The following is a 22,232-nucleotide window of genomic DNA, read 5'->3' on the forward strand; positions in this document are numbered from 1 at the left end:
TTATTTAAAGTTATTTTGAGAACATGCGTTGATGTATCTCAATTTCGTGAAATTCGCAAGAGACAGAATAAACTGGAAGAAAATTGCAAAGTATATCTAGGTAACCAGTTAATATGGAGGTTACAGGAATACATATGTAAGATTAGCCCGATAAATTTTTGTTGCGACGATTTTTCGACACGATTCCAACATCTGCCTCGGCGAGCCGGCAGCAGATTTACTTTTCACTTGTCTTTGGTCTCTCGTGTTTTTGTTAGATTAACGACCGGTTCGCAATACGGTTTACAGTCGTTTTAGTACAATTTCACAATCCCGTGAATAACTGAGATATCGTGTTTCACAGTGAAAGTAGAGATAATGCGACTAGTTTTTGCGTCAATCGGCCGAACGGTTTTTCCAGCCGACGAACGAAAGAGTTGTCTCATGCGCGGCCGTTAAATATTCAAGCACGTCCGGATGCGCCGGGGCGTCCGAGATGAAAGAATCACCGGGTAGATGCCGATTCGAGTCGCGGGAAAACCGCAGAACTCGCGGCGCTGACCCAGCAGCTCAAAAATCCCCCAGCCGGTTTTTTTGCTCCGCGGCGCTTTTACGAGTCCCAGTTTACTCCGCTTCCTTTGCAACGAGAACATATCCTCTAAGAGTCGAAAGAGTAATAAACGTCGCCTTAAAGAACAGTTCTAATTAACTCGGCGCTCGAAGCTCCGCGATTCTGGGTAAATCAAACGGAAAGGATGCTAACGATTCATTAGAGACGTCTAATCAAGCATTCATTAAATTACACCGCGAATTATTTAGGTTACCGAACATTTTTCCCCGCGTTACCCGTTGCGCATAAATTTTTCATTACCGGTCCCAGTTTCCGGATTATTTTCAACCGTCCGAAATTAAACGAAATGCACTCTGGGCAAATATTACACTTCGAGATTTTTCATAATTAATGTATTCATTACAATCTATTGTAATCTTCAATTGACAATCTTCAGTCAATTAACTCCTAATTAACTCCTCTTAACCCTCTATAGGCTCGTGTGACTTTGAAGTCATCAATATACCGAGTTAAATTGACGAATTTATTTTTTTATTGCAAAATGACAGACGACATTAAATAGTTAACCAACTTTTGTACACAAGGCGTTTACGTTCAACATTGTAATTTCAAAGTTACAAAATATATTCGTTTCAATAAAATTGTTGAAACTATTGAAAAGTTTGTGTTCATATGTTGATATTTATTAATTTCGTACTGCATCAATTTAGTTACAATCACGAAACAAAATTCGGCCCATAGAGGGTTAATATTAAAACGAATAAAACTCTGGATCTCCAGGGCGGTTTAATCAAAATCAACAATAAATTACCTCGCCGCTATCGATGCGTTTCCTTCGAATTAAACCATAAACGTTACTCGCGTCCGCGTAAATTATTCACGGCGGAATAAATCTGACTCGCGTAATTGCCGGGGAGATTACACGGCGAAGGGTTAATAACTACAGACAGCAAGTTTGCGGAGGTCGCATTTTAATCGGCGATCTTGCAATCGGATTACATTCCGGCGGGCTCTGCCCGAGATTCCGTATTCACCGTGCGGAATGCCCGTTGCAATGCGGAAACACGCCGGTTCGCTAGGCGTTTCCATAAAAATTCAAATTTCGCTCCGCATCCTCGGCGCGTTACGCAACCGGCCGTGGAAGCCAGTTTCGTCTCGCTGTACTTTCGTTTTCGATTGATAAGCGCGCGACACGAGCGGAAAAATAGAAATCGAAATTCCGTGATGCCGCGCGCAGCGGGGGGGACGCGAGGCGGAGGAGCTTGCGAAAGGTGGGCACAGGTGAAAGGAAAGCAGCAACGCCGCCGGGAGGTTGTTCAAAGGTTAACGCGGTACCCTCGGAAACAAGAACAATATCCGTCGACCGGGATGCGCCCGCGACCCCGTCTTTCGCGTTGCGATCCTCTCTGCCTCCTCTTGTTTGCGGAACGCTCCGGAACACTCCTATCGAAACTTTCTAACCGCGGGATCGTGTACGCGCGAATGCAACGCGAGGTATCTTTGCATCTAGGCGCTGCTGCCAGTGATATTTTAATTGTTCACTCGCACCGGTGGCCTGTTGCTGATCGTATCTCTGACGAAGGGTTAGAACTTGGATTTCTCTTTGGATTTTCGAGAAATTTGGGGGAGGTACTGGATTGTTTGTGAGAAGTGATGTTTTAATTATTAGATGGTACTGATGAGTAGTGATGAAAGGTTAGGTGAACTTGGATTTCTCTTTGGATTTTCGAAAAATTTGGGAGAGGTACTGGATTGTTTGTGAGAAGTGATGTTTTAATTATTAGATGGTACTGATGAGTAGTGGTATCTGTACGAAGGGTCAGGTGAACTCGGATTTCTCTTTGGATTTTCGTAAAAATTCGATTGGATTATCGGATCGTTCGTGGGAAATGGTATTTTAATTATTGGGTGGTAGTACTAATCGGTATCTAATTATGATATTTGTTCGAAAGGTCACGTGAGCGTAGATTTCTCTTTGGACTTTTGAATCGTTTCGTACTGGCTCCTTTATGGGAAATGATATTTTAATTATTATGTGCTATTAATGGAACGGTAATAATGATATCTGTTCGATGCGTCACGTAAACCTAGATTTCTCTTTGAATTTTCGATAAAAATAGCTTCTGTTACTGAATCGTTCATGCCAAGTAATATTTTAATTATTGGTTGTTACCAATCAGCTACTAATAACAACATCTATCTGCAAGGGTCACGTGAACCCAGATTTCTCTTTGGATTTGATTAAAAATCTGCATGTATTACTGAATCATTTATAGGAAATGCTACTGGTTGTTACCAATTAGAACTGTGATCATAATATTCATTCGAAAGGTCACGTAAACTTAGATTTCTCTTTTTCCACCTGTGAAAATATATTTCGTCGACTGATCGCTACTCCGAATATTCATAGAATCCTCAGTCTTGACAGACAACTTTCTAACGACTGACATCCGACCGAGTCACGACAGAAACTTCCAGAATATTCAACAAACGCGTCAAGATCCACAGTACAATGACTCCTACTTATTCCAAAAACTTATTCCTAAACCATCAGGAACCTATAACGGGTGCCACAAATATTCTACACACATCTACAGTACCCAAACTACAATATAAAATTTGATTCGAATTGATTATCTGTTTAAAATATATTACATAACAATATATCTGAGTCTTTCTATGTATAATGATATAAATAGACCTCAGTGAAAATTGCCATACAATTCAGTTTCCTGAAAATTAGCCGGCAATGTGTTAATTATTCTACTTCACTACTTCCTTCATTGAAATTCGAAGGATCTAGTTATCTCTGTAAATACACGGATTTAATGGGAAATCTTTAACAGAATCTCCTTCGTAATTTAAATATTCACAAAATAAAAATTCCGACTCGTCCGGTAGTTTATTTATACATACATCTATCCCATCATGAATTCTACATCAATCCCCGAATACTCGAAAAAAGAAACAATCCTGTCTACATTCGAACCAACGAAAAAGCGTCGAAAGCTCGGAGAACAAGGATAACACGATCGCGCAGGAGCTGCAGCTCGGCCGGGCAAACTCGACTGCAGGAGGCTCGACTTCCGGAAACGAAATTGATGTTTGCGTACCACTCGGCTGGATGATCGAGGCATGTCCCATCCCCGTTGGGACTGGGTAGCTTCGAGTGGAAGAGGAAGGATGCTCGTGTGCACGGTCACGGTGCATTTTCTCCTGCAAACAGGAACACGTCCTCGTAGCATCGGCTCCGCTCAGCTCAGCTCGGCTCGGCTCGCCTCGGTCGCGTGACCTCGCGTATTCCGAGGCGTTACCGAGTCGGCTCGGATCGGGCAACGAGATTGCGAGGTTTCAGAACGCGGCGAACCGCCTATCGGGCGACCACCCACGCGCGCGCGCGCTAGCGAGCGAGCAGGCGAGCGAGTCTGCGATCTCAGCGCGCAGATATAAATTATCGGCGAGTCGTAACCTCGTCCCGCAATTCTATCACGTAACGGCGCGAATATGCTCGCCGGCCCCGATCGGTAATTGAAACGGGGCCGGTCCGGGAATTGAACAGGCCGTTTGCTTCCGAATAATTCAACGAACGGTGAACCGAGGATTTGAGAGATTCCTCGCGGCGGTGTAATGTTCGATGGAGTAAGTGTTGGGTTTGCTTGAAACGTTACGGCGAGTTTGTTATTTGGAGGTGAGGGAGAGTTGAGTGTATGTGTGAATGAGGGGATGAAGGGTTGGGTAATTTTGTGGTGAATTGGAGCTAATTGGGGCGATTGGAAATGTTGTTGTTGTCTTTGTTATTCGAGGGTTTATGAGGATTAATTGATTGTAGGTGTTAGTAATGAAGAGTGGATTATTTTGTGTTGTATTAATGGAGGAAATGGGGTGATTGGAAATATTGTTGTAGTTGTCGTTGTTATTCGATGATTGATGAGGACTAATTAATTGTAGGTAATGAAGGGTTGGATCATTTTGTGTTGAATTGGAGCAAATTGGGGCGATTGGAAATGTTGCAGTTGTCTTTGTTATTCAATGATTGACGAGGACTAATTAATTGTAGGTATTAGTAATGAAGAGTGGATAATTTTGTGTTGAATTAATGGAGCAAATGGGGTGATTGGAAATATTGTAGTTGTCTTTACTATTTGATGGTTTATGAGGACTAATTAATTGCAGGTACTAATAACGAAGCGTGGATAATTTTGTCTTAAATTAATGGAGCAAATGGAGGTGATTGGAAATACTGTCGTTGTATTTATTATTCGACGATTGCCGAGGATTAATTAATAGTGTCATTAGTAAAAGGTGGACGAAGTGTTGCTTGAAGTGGGAGGTTTCTTCTGAAGGCATTTTGATGTTGCGCACTTCGGTTACGCATTCTATGACGACTACGATCCCCATCTGGAATTTCAACGTCGGCAGTAGAGTATTGTAACAAGTCCGATCATTAGAATAGAAACGATTGAGCCAAGAATTTCAATACTAAATTATGAATAATAATTCCGATCGGCGTTTTACGACGCTAAGAAAGTAGGTTTAGTAACATCCTAGCGAATGCTTTTCATCGTTCATGCATTTTAATGTATCGTACGCGTGGTCGTTTATTTTTCTTGTACTCCACCGGAGTTACTCGAATGTTTCTGCATAAGTATATACCATGTAGTTACACCAATAAATATTCCAATTTCTTTTTTCATACCCGAGAAACCTGAGTCATACATAATACATATCCCTCGCGGTCTGTTCGATAAGAATAATACAAGAGACTCGGGAAACACTTTTACATTTGCATTCTCTCGACAACACGTCCTCGTGTCTTCATTTTATTTGTCCATTCGATAATTTCCACGTTCTATTTGTTCGCGTTAACTGCAATTACACTCGCGCGACAAATATTTTCCTAGATCCACCCACTCCGAGTTAACGCATTCAGCGCCGGCCCCGCGATTTTTAGTCTATCGTTTAATTGCTAACGTTCATGTAACATTTTAGATATGTATAACACAAATCCAAAGTAAGATTTACAACATCGACTTCCTTATTCTCTTCCGTAAGTTAGAAATCTTCGTTTAATCGATGTTTAAAAATGTGTCAATAGAATCACCGACGCTTCCGTTTCTAGTAGCTGAAATTTAGCCGGCGTTCAATGTGTTAAGGGATGCTGCAGCATCAAACATCGCTTAACCCTTTGCACTCGACATTTTTCATTACGAACAGTCATTATTTTCTGATGAAGTATTAATATTATTTGCAACTTACGTAAAGAAACATCTTGCATAAATTATGGGAGAATTGTTTTCTGCATAACGTGTCACACTTGTGATAAAGATTTTAAACATAGCAGAAATAAATATTACTCAAGTCTTGTGAATGCAAATGAAATATTCCGTTCCAATTATTATATTTTAGAGCAAAGGTGGACATAGAATGTGCATACAATTTTTCTCTTTTTCCACATTATTAATGACAAAGTTATTGTATCGATCACAGTTTAGAAATAAATCATAAGGCAAGTTGATACCTTATTCAACATTTTACGTTGAATCTTTTATCTTATAATTTCGCTGCGTTCAATCAAGTGGCGATTGAGAGTCTCTCGAGTGCAAAGGGTTAATTAACGCCTTTCCACTCGGAAATTTCTCAATAGAAATATTTAACATTCTTTGACGAGGCGAAGACGATCTTTAAAATTAACTCGCAGGGAATATTAAGGAACAAAGCTATTCTATTCCAATATTTCACATATCGAAGCATCGTACAAAGTTCAACATTAAATCTATTTTCTATTTTCACTGCGTCAAATCAAATGACGACTGATAGTCGCCTCTCGAGTGCAAATGATTAACCCTTTAATATTTTTCTCAACAAACATTCATTATTTTCCGATGAAATGTCAATGATATTTTTCACAATGAACATAAAGAAACACCTTGCGTAAATTACGTGACAAAACTATTTCACTTCGATGTTCCATACGCTGATGCGTTATATAACAATTTAACACTGAATCTTAAGTTTCATCATTTCCTTGAATCGAATCAAACGGCGACCGAGAGTCGCCTCTCGAGTGCAAAGGGTTAATTAACACACCCACAAATTTCGACGCGCTTAATAGACCGTACACGATAACGAGAACACAACACCGATAGCATCAATGAATATTCCGCGAGATAATCCTACCAGAAAATACGTCGGCGTCCAGACGTCCAGACTAACAGATCATCTTAATCGGATGAAGATATCCAGCCCCGACCAGGCGAACCAGCATCGCGTTACAGCATTATACTTATTCTGCGAAGACGATCGTTGGAACGGTGCCGGTTGATTAACGCGCCGTGAAACGTGTTGACGTTGGCTCTCTCGCGCGCGCCGCGTACCCCGGGGATCAATGTTTTGAGAGCAAACCATTCACCGGGGGAATCAGAGCCGCGAAGATCTTGATCTCGCGGGATCGCTGATCTGCTTAAAATGATAATGAGGCGAGGTTTACGGGGTGCTTGTGGCCATTGACGCGAGACACGGCGACCATGCTGGTCCGCGCGGATTAAATGTCCGCGATGGATGATCGAATTCGGAACGATCATCGTCCGTCCCATTGTCGTAGACACCGATCGACCGGGACGCTCGAACGTCCGCGCCGCGGAGGTTTCGCCGGGAACCGAGTGAAATTATTCTAATTCCGTGTCTTGGATTTTATGGACAATTATTACATACTCGGCGCGGAATCGGCGGGATCGAGTAAAGTGCCATTTACAACTGACTGGTTTGCACGGCGCGTTTCGAATCGCAGAAACCGGGTTAATATTTAGTGCTGGACGACGTGCCGGCAGCGACGATCGCGATTAATAAAACCAGATTTTATTGCTTGATACTTTCTTTTCGGCGACAGGAGTAATTACATTAGACCGCGTCGCTTTCCGATGCTATGCTCCATTTTATGGCGAAGATACAGATATTGGAATCACTGGGGAATATCGTTACGCTACATCGTTCGGTTAACTATATTTACAGCTGCTACTGGTTAATCAATTGTTTCTGATCTGCATACTGGATCGTCCAGTGTCAAACAATAGGAGTGTAATGAGAGAATGTGGATACTAGAGTTTTATTTTCGACCGCGTACCTGGTCATTAATCATCTCAATTATTTCTAATCTAAATACTAGGTTATCTAATCTGCACATCAAACAATAAAATTCCAATAAGAAAATCTCATCCTTCAACATTTCGTCTCTATAGTTTTAAGGAGAATCCAAGAAAATTTCCTTTCTAGCGATAGAAACAATCGTTTCTGAGATTACACAAGCTTAATTACCTCAACTATTTCTAACCTAAATGCTAGATCATCTAATCTCCACATCAAACAATAAAATTCCAATACGAAAATCTCATCCTTCAACATTTCGTCTCTATAGTTTCAAGGAGAAACCAAGGAAATTTCCTTTCTCCGGACAGAAACAATCGTTCCTCAGCTAACCGAAGCTCGCGAGGCCTCGTCGGCGGCAGTAGGACGGTGTAATTCAATTAGCCGGCAGGTGCAGAACGCGGACGGCCGGAAAAAAGCGGCCCGTCACCGAATTCTGGTCCCGCATACCGGGTCATCCGGGCGGACTATCGGCTTGCTTTCTCGGTCGTTTTTTCGGGCAATTTGTCGCGCTGGCACCGATTCCCAGGCCCTGGGAACCTCGCGCGGTTTTTACTCGGCCGGACGGCTTTATCGAGCCCCGTATTTCAACGGCGGGAAGACAGGAGAGAGTGGACGCGGCAACCGATCGCCAGGCGAAACAAAATCGATATCCGATTCCGCGCCGGTAAAAGTATATCCTGGACGCGGCGCGGGCTCTCGCGTTCCTGTCCCCTCGCCGCGGGAGGAATCGATTTTTCCGACCCTTCCGCGCGGTCCTTCCGCCTCCGCCAATCAGAATTGAACGCCAGCTTCCGTGCAACCCGAGGATAAAGAGGACAACAGGACAACTTCGCTGCAACGGCTGAAGTTTTAATGGAACTACTTTTGATGTCTGATCGAAATCTTTTTTGGTGAAACGAGAGCGAGTTTCGGGATCGTTTTAGGGTGGAAATTGAGTGCATTGGGGTACGCTCTCTTTTGGGCGTATTTTAGGATAGTCTAGAACAGAACTGGCCAAGCTTTGCATATCATACGCCAATTTTGTTCACGAGTTCAGATGCGCTATCGAGCGTCTCTTTGATCTTCCGTTCACGTTGTAGTAGGAAAATGGGGATAGAAGGATCTGTTTTGGTTAGAGGAGGAATAACTCAATCCTGGAAATTAATTAATTTACATGAGTTCAAAAGATGCAGGTTCATCGAAGCACTTGCATTGCCGGCCCCGCGATAATGCGGGATTTCTAGTCTATCGTTTAATTGCTAATCCTACGTTCATGTAACATTAAGGGTTAATCCTACAACTGTTTTACAAGCACCTGTTATTGAAATAACTAAAGAAATCCGATCGTTATTTAGAAATCTTTTTAAATATGAATGTAAAACTTAAATGAAGAAACTTTGGTTGAAAGTACTGCAATATTGAATGAATTTCACTGGAATCTTCGTGTAGGTTAGTACATCCAAATTTCGTGCTGAGAAGGAAAATAAAAGATCGGAGAAATGTTATAGCATTTCTAATTTTCGCTAGGAATACTATAAAAATTAGCAGTTGCTGATAGATTACAGAACAACCTGTAGTGCCAAGGGTTAATTGTTAAGAATATCATTAGTATCTATATTCCGGAGCACTATAAATTTCCTGAGCGCAGAAACGTTAAAAAATTTCTGACATTCGAGATTCAACAGACTCTAACACAGTTTTTAGTTTATCCTACTAAGAAGGAAAATAAAAGATCGAAGAAATGTTACAGCATTCCTAATTTTCGCTAGGAATACTATAAAAATTCTCAGTTGCTGATAGATTACAAAGCAACCTGTAGTGCTAAGGGTAAAAAAGAATAAGTAAACCACTTGCAATCATGCAACGCGCCACCTCCGTAGACTCGGGAACGTCGAGTATCGTCGGATTTATTTGAATGTAGAATATTATATGTAACACGCAGTTTCTAGTTCTTTTCTAATAACTGGGATACTTCTGTGATAAAATGGGAACAGGTTTGATGACTGTTGCGGTGGAGATCGAGATCGTCGTGGCTCTAGATTGTTGTTTTCCTCTGGTCGCATTGGCTTGTACGGAATAAATGTTGGTACATTCACTTTGATATATAATATGAATGTTCCGACTCGTTTATTTTCTCCCGGCGTTTTGGTCGGTTCCCAACACGTCCGTGAGACGGAACGTGTTCCAACGGGGTCCGCGATACAAGCACACGGCCGAGAGACTCTCTCGGCAGCAACATCTCGCGGAGCATCGAAGCTCGTAGAAGCGGACAGCTGCCCGCGATAAAGCGTTACGCGATATCTCGCGGTTTTACTGCGCCGCTGTTTCTTTTATTTGCATAATAGTCGCTGATGACCCGTCGTAAAGGCAACGCTCACCGTTTACACGCGCCCCCCCTCGCCCCGCCGCCCCCCTTTCCATGCGTCTGTCCCTGCTCTCCGTTTCTTTCCGTCCTTTTGTCCCGTTGGATCGGTCGTCGCCGTTTCATTCATGTCCGTCTCCGCTCTTCCTCCTCTTTTTTCACCGTTTAGGAAAACATATCGATAGACATCTACGAACTTCTAATTAATCACTCCGCGATCGCACTCCGTACGCGGTGATTAAAGTTTGAAACGATCTTTATCAATCGTCGCGTAAGGAATTGTATCTCTTAGTCGTGTTTGCGTTTCCGTGCGATTGATGTCGATCGATTTGCGAATTCAATTAACACGTTGAATGCCGGCAAGGTATTTAATATTAAATAATCCCTGGTTTCCCCACTGACAGATATAACACGAACTATTCATCCTCTACGTCACACTCGAAACTCGAGTCGGCCAACCAAATCGGATTACTACAGTTCATTCAATTAAAACACGATTATTTGGGAACATTTCTGTTATAAATAACGCTACCTAATACAGTGACTGTGCAATAATAATCAATCGAATGGCTTAATTATATATTTTTTCCGTTTCGTGTATTTTGGTCTATTGGAGCATTCAACGTAATCGATTCACTCTTCTATCATCGTTTCTTCTCAGTTCTCTTAACTCGAAGTTAACTCTTAACTCAAATATGAAATTAAAGATACGAGTTCAATCGATGCGCACTGAAGAAGATATTCCTTTGTATCTCAAACTTAAATTAGATTCAGTACTTTCAATGTCAAATGTGGAATTGAAAATGTGAATTCAATCAGTGCCCACTGAAGAAGATATTCTATCGTATCTGAAACTTGAATTAGACTCAGTACTTTCAATGTCAAACGTGAAATTGAAAATGCGAATTCAATTAATGCCCACTGAAGAAGATATTCTATCGTATCTGAAACTTGAATTAGATTCAGTTGCAAATAGGTACACGAGTACGGAAGCGTTTGAATGAAACGCGGCGCGTTAAGCGCCATAGAGGCGCAGGGATTCAAAGATCGAGTAGAAAGTTGCAGCGTGCAACGTTTTGCAATGCGCAGAAGCGACGCGGCTACGTCCCGTTCCCTCGCGCGTTAAGGGTTAATAACGGAATGATATTTAAACCGAGCCGTGAGATCGTTTCGGCGGTATTCCGTTTGGTATTCGTTTTATGGCGCCTCCTTCCGCTCTTGCTCTCTCCCTCCCGGCGTCTTTCACGACCTCCTGCTTTCGATGCACGGGGTGTAAAAAAGGTAGCCGTTACGGGACCTTGAAATTCAAGGTCAGAGTACTTCGCCACACGCGTGTTCCCGCTGCTCGGAGCGTTTCGAGTTTTAAAAGAGACTGGATGCACGCGCGTCGAAAATCTGGGACTGGGCTACGCGATTAGCGCGCCGCGCCGCCATTTTGTTCGGGAACCGTTCGTCGCGTACGTCGTGAACGTTTCGATGTTCTCAATGTAATATGGTCATTGTTTAATTAATAATATTAAGAAACAAAGATAGGCAATAATGAAAAAAAGAATCAAAAATTCACGAAGATTTCTTCAAATGAAATATTCACTATTTAATTAATAATATTAAGAAACAAAGATAGGCAATAATGAAATATTACACGTGTGCTTAAGATATAGATTTTGAGCAATTGCTTTACGAAATTTATTAAAATAATGATTCTACACTTTAGAGGGTATATCAATCGATTTTAATATAATTATACGGATAATTACTTTTTCACAAAGACTGTTCACAAATATTCGAATCATTCGATGGTCTGTTCCCTAACGAAACTTCGGGCTGCGACTGCCAGCGATTCGTTGGTAGCGGACGAACGTCGTGAAACCCGGTGGAAAATTAATATTCCAGGAATGAACATTGTCCGCAGCGTCGGCGGGAAGACGGCGGACGACGCCGGGGTTAATAATATTCAAAACAACGCCGCGTTGATATTCAACTCACGGGCAACTTAATTAAAAGTCCACAGACTCCGGCTACCGGCCGAGGAGGAGCTTCTCGAGGAGATCCGCTAGTTGTTCTACGGAGAAGCACCTCCGGTGACCTCTCCTTCGCTCCGCGCGATATTACACTGCATTGAATTCAGGTTAGCCTCGCTGGGGGCACTCATGAGAGGCGGGCGCAAAAATTATGAATCGGCCGTGAAAGTTTCTAGTACAAAGGCACGGCTGAACGGTCCCCGCAATCGCATTTCGTTAACACTAGAGCTACCAGAGAGGTGAAAATGATTCCTGATTGCTTCTTGAACAATTATTAACCCTTTGCACTCGAGAGGTGACTCTGTCACCACTTGATTTGATTTAAATTATAAAGTCTTATATATAATATTAACCCTTCGCACTCGAGAGATGACTTTCACTCACCATATGATTTCATACAGTAAAACTATAAAATTTGATATTTAACCAGTTAACTGTGTTTGACGAGTACACACGTCATCTTAAAACTCTTAATGGTGCTAACTTTTTCAACGATGGATCATTTATTTTGAGACAAACATGTAATTCTCCTTCGTTTCGCTTTAGTTTCTCGTCAAGATATATTTCAAGTGCATTTCGCCTGCATTTAACGAGTATACACTTCATTATTTGATTTTCGTTTTATTTCGAAAACGTAGGACCGAAACAATATTTCGTATTATACGAGTTCTGTGAAACGAGCGCAGCGTTTCCCATTGTATTTTATTCCGAAAACGCGCAGGATCGTTAAAATAATATTTCGAGCGATGTACCTTTTTCCCTGGCGGTGTCCTCGCTGAGGTTCTCTCGGCGAGCAGCGTCCAGCTTTGAATTTTATTTCGAAAACGCACAGCATTGTTAAAACGATACCTCCAGCAAAGTAATTGTCCTTTTCCCTTGGCGACCCTTGTTAAACGAAAGGAGTGTCCTGTTTTAAATGTAATTACTGATATTCGCAAAGATCTCCGCTGAACGGAATACCTTTCGCATTCAACTACTGAACTTTGTGAAAAATTCTGTGAAATACTCTGCACGACGTAACCTTTCAGTCTCTTTCTATTAGAAAATCAATACTAATCAAACAAAAATGAATCAATCAGACAAAATATGTTCTCAATTTCCCAAGAAATCGATTCACTCTCTTTCTATTTCAAAATGAATACCGATCCACCAAGAATGAATTAGTCAAACAAAATATGTCCCCGATTTCCCAAGAAATCGATTCAATCATTTTTTACTCCAAAATATATACCAATCCACCAAAAATGAATCAGTCAGATAAAACATATCCCCGATTTTCCAAGAAATCAATTCACTCTCTTTCTATTCCAAAATGAATACCAATCCACCAAAAATGAATCAATCAAACAAAACATGTCCCCGATTTCCCAACAAATCGGTTCATCCGAGAAACGACGCACCTTATCATCCTCTTTCTATTCCAAAATGAATACCAATCCGCCAAAAATGAATCAATCGAACAAAACACATCCGCAGTTTTCCACAAACCGATTTATCCCCATACTCGAGCATCAAGGCGGAAAGTAAGAGTCCCCGGATGATACGAGCGGCATTACGCGGGCACGTGTGTCTAGGAACGATCGAGAAGATCGATACCCTCGTTTACACAACACAGTTAATTCTCCGATCCGGAAAAAGCGCGGCTATGTAGGTCGCAACACCGAGATCGACTTATAAAGAGGCCCCGGACCGTGCAATAAGTCAGCTGCATTCAGGTCTCGTCCCCCCTGTCTTCGTCCTGACTGCTTTACATCCGTCTTCCTTCGACGGGCCGCCGAAAGTTCGGGGAAATCGGTTCGCAGAAACGGCCGAGGCGTACCTTAAATGACTTACGGCCCGAGCCTCGATATGTACCCCTTTTTGTCCCGTCGAATACATACGCGCGCGCGCTTAATTGTCCGATCCGCTTTCCAACGATCTTTTCTCTCTTATACGGGGAACCCGTTCCGGCGATCGCCGGTCGCGTAGACCCCGGAACACTCGCTCTTTGGGAATACTTAAAACTTGTTACTCCTGCGGGCTCGTTAGATTTTACTATGTAAACGGAAGGAGAAGGCGGTTCGGCTCGTCTCGAGAGATAACGCCGACGATCGGGATCGTAAAACTCGCTCGGTCGGGATCGATATTATATGGTACTCGGTCTAATTATAATACATCGCGTTATTCATGGCGACCATCAGCTGGGGGGACGGAAAACGCGCGCGGACTAGGACGGGAATAGGATAACGATCGCGCGGGCTGTCGAAAGTATCGCTTCGCACGCGAGACGGCCCGCCTGGTGAATTAAACGGTTGTACCGGAGTTTTTAGGGTTCATTGATTGCGCGATCGCTAGAGAAACGGTTGATCGGAGAGTTTCTGTTACCGTTCGAATTGTGTTTGTGGATTAGTTTGGAGTTCACTTCGAACAGGGAAATCTAGAAAAGAACTCGATAAATCTGAACGTGGTTTCTCGTGTGAATGAAATATTGTTTGTTTATTACCAATGTTTAGAGTAAACTTAGATCAGCATCGAGATTTTATCGTTTTCTATTCAATTATCCACGAAGTGCTATCAAGCTGCGGAAGAAATACAAGGGGTTAAACGTTTGGAAGTTCCAACGTATTTAATCGTATCGTAATTAGTCTGAGGAATTGTATCAAGGGGATAACTAGGGAAAGGCGCTAATCGGGTGAAATCGCTGAAATCTCCATGTTTAGAACGCTCGCAGCGTTTCCTGTGAAACGATTATTCACTTCATACCACGGAATCGTTTCTTCGTTAAAGAATCCATTACGAAACTAATCAAAGAAGGAACAGTCCGAGAGAACAGCAAGACACGCGAGCTACCTTGTGTTCCTCAGAAGTTGGATAGTTCCGGAGCAATTTTAACAAGCAAACATTGTCGTTCAGCTGTCGGTGGCTCGGTTCAGGGAACAGTTCCGCTTAATTTCTCCCGTCGAGAGGGAAAATGTGACCTCTGGTTCGTACTTTGGCACGGTATCAAGGCACGCGAGGAACGTGCAGCATTAGGCATGCTTATTAGTAATAGAAGCCAGGGGAGGGATCGTGCGCGCGGATAGGCGAGGAAACGCGAAGCGGGCAGGCAGGACGGTGGGACAGCCGTAGAGGTACCTGCACGCGCACCTGTCTCTATCCAGTGCTAGGTGAAACGCTGAAGAATATTGAAAATACTCGATCTTATATCAAAATACTGTATCTATTTCAATTCACGTTTCTTAGTTGAAATATTATCCTAGCATATCGATTGGCATTCGATAGATTCACGGTTATAAAGTTTTCTAATCGATTGTGATAATTGTTTCCTAGGAAATATCAAATTATCCCTAATTTCGAAATGAACATCTTTGCCTCGGAATTGTTGACTATAGAAGCTATTGTTCATTAGGAAATGTTGAATATCATGTGCAAGTAGCACAATGTCGCAGAATAGACTGCGAGAAGAAACAATTCCAAGTATATAATAATTGTTTCCTAAGAAATATCAAATTATCCCTAATTTCGAAATGAACATCTTTGCCTCGGAATTGTCAACTATAGAAGCTATTCATTCATTAGGACATGTTAAATATCATGTGCAAGTAGCACAATGTCACAGAATAGATGAATAACGCCTGAAAATGACGATGACTGCGAGAAGAAACAATTCCGAGGCAAGAAGCAACGAAGAACGAAGCTCCGATCGTCCGCTGACGTCTGCCTTTTCTGATTTCAGGGATCAGGATGCGGTGGATCGGTTACGTGGCCACAATCCTCTGGTGGTCGGGCATCGCCAGGTCCCTCAGCACGCTGAATCGAGGTCACAGTCAGTAATGCTCGTTTTGGTGGCTGAAGCGCGCGAGTATTTCAGTAGCGCGATACGCGGCGTTCTTTCCTCGCGTGGACATTCTTCGGGTTCCCGCGTCGACCCCGGCTGACCCTAGATGGATCTAAACATCGCCGCGACCGTTGAAATCAAACAATCTTCGCCGCGCGGCCGAGGCGAATTTAATACGCGGATCCGCGAGAGGGAACGACCGCGCTCGTTTCTTATTTTCCGCGGGACGGCTCGGGGCGGTCGATCGGAATCTTCCGCTGAGGCCGCGGTTCCGTCTAAAAATGATTAATATTCAATAACCGATGAATCAGGTCGTCTAATCGTCGAATAATGATCGCCGATAACGCTATCGGCTCTTCCCGTTACTCGATCACGGGATGAACGACGAATTACTCGAAACCATTGCCTACCGAGCGCCTCTTATTTATCGCGATGGATAACAGTTACTTGACGAGCCCCGGCTCGCGGATAATTATTTATCTCTCCTCCTTCTGTCTCGCTTTCTTCCGTTTCCTCCTCCTCGTTTCCTTGTCCTCGCTCGTTGCCTCTGGTTTCGTTTACCTCCGCCGTGTTCGATGCACAGACGAATGCACGCTTTTTTCGCTAATCTTCTCGCATCGCGGCTTCCGACGAGATCGCGCTGTTTATACGCGACTCGTTCGTGTTTGAACGTTGATGCAGACGCGAGATCGTTTACTAATCTGCTAAATTCACCGTCCATTCCGACGCAGCCGCAAAGCGTAATTTAAATTATGAAATTCCATCGCTCGTTTCAGCGGATTCGAAGAGCAAAGATCGTTGCACAGTGTTTCGCAGTAATTAGCATTTAATCTTCCTAATTTGTACGAACTACGCGCGGTAACGCGTGCGTGAGACGTGTAAACAATTCTTTAATGAGGTGAAAAGTCGAGCATCGCGACGTTAATCGTTTCTGTTTTTTCCCCGTCTGCCCGAGACCGCTGGGAGGTTCCCTTGAAATGTGTAACGGCTAATTGGACGGCAGGAACTCGGTCAAGGTGGATTCGGTCGTGGGAAAAGAAAAGCGGGGGGGGAGGGCGACTTTCTTCGCGTTTCGGGGAAATGGAACGCGATTGGAAATACGCACGCTTTTTTCTGCGCTCGCGAGCCATGTTCGGTCGAACCGTTTATTCCCCGTTTACGGCGCTAATCGCTGCGCGCGGCCACGGCCGCGGTAGCGCACGCGAAAATTTATATCCCGCCGTTACGGTACCGACCGCCGCGGCCCGATGAATTTGAAACAGTCGCCATTTACCGATTTAAAATCCTCTCTTTTCATCAATCTGAAATACTCCCGTCCTTTTCAGCCGCCGACTTCCCGTGTGACTAACTGTATCGCGCTTCCGAAGCTTTTCACTCCGCTAACTGTACCGTGGAACCTAATGAATATATACAGGGTGTCCCTTTTTAACCCTCGCCTCGCGATTGCCTCTAAACCTGCCGGTTAAACCTGCCAATAACACGGTATTTCCATAATTTCTCGTGTAATCCGAATTATGATATACAATTTCGCGGAGGAAGATATCTATCTAAATTAAACGATCGAAGTCTTCGCGATTTCTCGACAGACCTCAAAAACAAAGTTAAACTGCGCGCACACTTCCGCAGTCCGCTTCTATCCGTGTTGCAACAAGACTTCGAGATGGCCGCGAACTGAAAATTACGTTATCCGAGAAAACGAACGCGAGCGCGACTGAATTCAAGGATTCCGTTATAACCAGAAAACTCGCCGATAGACGATTACCATAATTTTCTCGAAAAGGAAACGGCAAAAAGGAGCATAACCTGCCCGGTCTCCGGCGGAGCACGCCGCCGCAAAGATGGCGGACGGCCGAGCGGGCCCGGCCGCGCAACCCCATTGTTCCCCCGAAGAGGTACGAACGGCGGCGCGCGATAAAGTTTTTCTTTAATTAACACGCGGGTCCAGCGGGCGGGAGAGGGGGGGGGGCGGGACGCGATACGAGGCATATTTCTAACGGAGAAAGCGAGACCGTGAAGGTAGACACACACCGCGAGAACCGGCGAGCAATTTACGTTGCCGGCGCGCGGCCATACGCGGACTCGGTTAACGACCCGGCCCAGGTCTACGTACCCGTTCCGCGGGACGATTAAGTTTCGTTTTTCTGTTCGCTCCACCTCCTCCGACAGCCACGCATGCGTGCGTGCGTGTGATTTTTCGTTTTTCCCCGCGGCACCGCAAGGAATCGGCGAAGCCACTTTCACCGGGCCGATTCGGGGGGAGACGTTCGGTTAGATCGGATCGTCGAGCGCTAACGACGTCCCAATTACCAGGGTACCTTGGACCGGGCTCCGAAGATGCGAGATTCCCGGATCCCCTAATTAACCCATTCAGCTCTGCTGCGTTTCGTGCGTTGCGTGGAACGTCTGCCCGCCTCTGTCACTCCGTTACGGCTGGATCTCGTGTTTCCACCGTGTTCGAAAGGAATTTCGAAGAGTCTTCGGCTCGATAACGGAATTCATTAGCTTCTAATAATCGAACCACTTTGGAATATGTAAACCTTAGTGTCGTGCAAACACCTGACGCGATCTTGACAATTGGAGACTGATTAAATACGCTTTATTCAGACGTTTAACATTAACCTCTTAGGCACGACGCGCTATAGTGGCTTCGTCGCTACCAATATATCATAGATCGTATCCAATTGTATTACTAATTATTAAAGTTAAATTACGTGTATCATATCTTTCAGAAAAATAATTTAATCATCAAAAACTTAATTCCAATGTACTCGCGTAGAGAACAGCATTGTCCGTACAGAACTCTGCCGTACAGAGAAACAGCGCCGCGCAAAATTCAGCCTAAGAGGTTAAATCGGTTTACTGGAGGAATCTTTACCTCCACGTTCCCAGCGACGTGTCCAGACATTTATGCACGGTAGTGTGCCCTGACCGTCATGACCGTGTCATCCTGACCGCGTCCGTTTCCCAGGACGGTTAATTACGCGGAGGATTCCAAGGAAACCCTTCGGAACGGCGGCGTATCACGCACCGTCGGATGTGGGTCACACATCGGTAGCCGCGTTGAAAGGTTGCGTCTAATCCCCGCGGCGCGGCACGGCGCGGCACGGCAGATAGGAGATCGGTGGTATCCAGCCGGGGCTGGTCCCGCGCGAAATAATTTTCCTCGTTGCTCGTGGGCCCCGGCGAGATCTCGTGGCCGGGGCGTCGTTAAGAATCGATTCTAATCTAGACGTAAATGCTCCCATTAGTCGGTAGGCTTAATTGTATGTTCGCTGGCCTACTTCGGGGGGATACTCTCTCGCGGCCGCGCGCCTGCGACGGCCGCTGGCGAGAGGAGGAGAGGAGGACGGCGAATCAATCACCCGTAGTCGCCGCCGCCGCCGCAGCCGCGAGCCAGCCAGGTGATTTGTGGGACTCGTGTGTCGTTCTATTCGCTGCTAGTTAACATTCGACCCTTAATTCGATCGCGGGATTGGCTGATGGGTCAATAAACGTCGGCCGGGTGTATTTCTTCGCGGCTACGATGATACGAATACTCGTCTCGTAAATTTCCCGCCGGATTTTTACGGCCGTCCGCCGGTTTTTAACGCCTCCAGCGCTGTCCGGGATCAGCTGTCGCGATGAATGACCGCCGCGATACCGATCGCTGTCACACTGACCGCTAAATGTCAGACAGCCGATGAGATACGCTTCGCAAAGCGATCGGACGACGGGCTGCTGCTGCGGGCTGTGATGTTTGTTTTCGTTCCGGGGAAGCTTCAGTTCTCTCTGTGAACGACTGTTTTTAGATTGGATATTGAATAGTTGAATAGAGGTATTCGGAGTTTCGAGAGCGTTGACGCCGATGATACCTCTATTAACCCTTTGCACTCGAGAGGTGAAGTCACCACTTGATTTGATGCAGTGGAACTAAAATTTGATATTTAATATAGAACTACGTATAATCGGTGTGTGAAATATTGCGGTAAAAAAGCTTTGTTTCTCAATTCACTTGTGATTTCTCTTTGAGTTCCTTTAAAAACATCGTCTTTGTCTAGTTAGAAAATGTTAAATGTATCTAGCGAAATACTTCCGAGTGCAAAGGGTTAACCCCTTGCCGTACAATGATGAGTGAGACTTACGAAGATTTCTAGACTGATTTAACAGCCAATGTTGTTCATTATCCACGAATTTGCTATAACCATCAAACAAAATTTCCACTGAAAGTAGAATAGACAATCTTGTATTCCAAATTGCTAGTAAAACATTACACGAGCTTATCAGTACGCCAAGGGGTTAATCAACCTCTCGAAAAAGCTCCGCACTAAAAGAAATCCCCTGAAACCCCGTTAAACCAGCCCCACTCCCGCGAAAGCTAAGCAAACCATAAACTCCGAGCTGTAAACCCATGAAAGACCTCTGTGTCGCTGACCGCAGGTTACAAAATCACCCCGAAGCCCTGCCGAGTGCCAGGCCCGGAGACCAAGGAGGGCACGTGCATGTTCGTGTGGGAGTGTATCAAGTCGGAGGGCACGCACGTGGGCGTCTGCGTGGATACGTTCATGTTCGGCAGCTGCTGTGTTCACAACTCGACGACAAACTCGATCACCGCGCCCCAGAAACAACACCACCAGCAGCAGAACCACCATCATCAGCAGCACGCGTCGTCATCCGATCCTCTAAGGCCGACGCTGGCGGAGGCGTTGGGCAACGAGGCGACCAGGCCGACTCTGACCTCGCTGTCGAGCTTCCTGGTCACGGACTCGACCACGTCCAGGCCGAGTCATCATCACTTCGACACGTTCGACTCGTCGGGTGGATCCGGCAGACCGCACAAACCTCTGTCGGCCGGCTCGGGCAGGCCGCTGCAGAAAAGGCCGCACGCGAAGCCGACCTCGGACCACAAGGACAGGATCCAGACCTCGGCGGTGCCGAGCTCGTCGAACTTCTGGGAGAAGGGCTCGCAGAGCACGAGGAGGCCGGGGTCCACTGATCTCTGGGAGAAAGTGGCCCAGAGCACGAAGAGACCGGACCACTGGGAGAAAGGTCCGCAGAGTACCAGGAGACCAGTGTCCACTGTCCACTGGGACAAGGATGCTCAAAGCACCAAGAGACCGGGCTCAGACCTCTGGGAGAAGAGTCCGCAGACTACGAGGAGACCGGTGTCCACCGGTTTCTGGGAGAAGGAGGCTCTGAGCACCAAGAGACCCGCGTCCGAGGCCTGGGAGAAGGGTTCTCAGAACACCAAGAGACCCGCAGGCGATCTCTGGGAGAAAGGATCGCAGAGCACGAAGAGACCCGGTTCGTCTTCCTCTTCGTCCTCGCAGACCACTAAGAGACCCGGGTCCATCGATCTGTGGGAGAAAGGATCGCTCAGTACCAAGAGACCTAGCTCTTCTTCGTCTTCTTTCTCGTCTTCTTTTTATTCCTCTTCTTCGTCCACGCACACCACTAGGAGACCAACTACCACTAGTTTCTGGGAGGACGCTCAAAACACGAAGAGACCCGGCCACGAGGTTCAGAGTCCTCAACAGAAGACCAGGCCGGACGACAGCCAGCACACGGCTGTTAAGGAGAAAGAGACTACTCATGATGGGTTCCAGGGTCATCATCAAGGGTTCAAGGATAAGGTGGACACCGGGCATAATACGCTGACTATAAGGCTGCCCGGTAAGGAGCATGCGTCGAACGACGACGAAGGTATTAGGCCGAACAGGCCCAGCAACCAAAGACCGTTCGAGACGAGGCCCGACGAGGGGAAGACTGAGGATGCTGATCTGAGCGTGCAGGAGTCGGTGCATCGACCTAGCGTTAATTCGGTTGAGGAAAACGTAAGGGACTTCGTCTTTGTCGTTTAACCCTTTGCTGACGAATGTCGGCATTTTGCTGAGAGCGAACTTCCATGTTTGGAATGCCAAGTTGCGAACGAATGATTTAACTATTCAAACAGCAAGAAATCAGTAGTTTCCTTATTCTGTATGATTTAAGTATTCAGCGTTTAATTTAGAATCCGCGAAAGGTTTTGTGTATTAAAAACAATCTTCGTCCGCAAAGGGTTAATTACGAAGAAAGATCTTTGAGAAAATTCGATTTCTATAGATTCGAAGGATAAAAGTTTGTTTCGGTTTTTCGTCGTTTTCACCTTATGGTTTTGACTAGAAAAAGGAATAGTTTTTGATTTTTCAAGTTTTGTAATCTACCAGCAACTGCAACTAATTTTTATAGTATCTCTAGTGAAAATGAAAAATGCTATAACGTTCCTTCAATCTTTTATTCTCCTCGGTACAAAATTTGGATGTATGGAAAATCGAGTAATTTTAAGGTAGTTTCTTTAAGATTCATTAAAATGTTTAATTTTATAACCGGTGCAATATTGGAGCC

General features: G+C 44.8%; 1 protein-coding gene and 1 long non-coding RNA gene across 7 annotated transcripts in view; both read left to right on the top strand.

Annotated features, from left to right (window-relative positions):
• LOC116433432 (uncharacterized) overlaps window positions 1–22,232 on the top strand; it is a 97,382-nt gene that overhangs the window by 68,021 nt on the left and 7,129 nt on the right. For 3 of the 6 annotated variants that reach the window (XM_076373106.1, XM_076373105.1, XM_076373103.1), the window contains exons 2-3: window positions 15,771–15,860; window positions 20,289–21,682. In XM_076373106.1, the coding sequence (XP_076229221.1) occupies window positions 15,779–15,860; window positions 20,289–21,682 (1,476 nt within the window). In that variant the 5' untranslated portion in view covers window positions 15,771–15,778. The remainder of the gene's footprint in view (window positions 1–15,770; window positions 15,861–20,288; window positions 21,683–22,232) is intronic. The other 3 variants (XM_076373107.1, XM_076373108.1, XM_076373104.1) reach the window with 1 other exon arrangement.
• Window positions 3,982–4,824, top strand: LOC143175218 (uncharacterized). The gene is made up of 3 exons (XR_012999973.1): window positions 3,982–4,189; window positions 4,499–4,603; window positions 4,724–4,824. It is a non-coding gene; the product is annotated as an uncharacterized LOC143175218 (long non-coding RNA).

The sequence above is a fragment of the Nomia melanderi genome, chromosome 13, assembly GCF_051020985.1.
Source record: "Nomia melanderi isolate GNS246 chromosome 13, iyNomMela1, whole genome shotgun sequence".
In the NCBI taxonomy this organism is placed as follows: Eukaryota; Metazoa; Arthropoda; class Insecta; order Hymenoptera; family Halictidae; genus Nomia; species Nomia melanderi.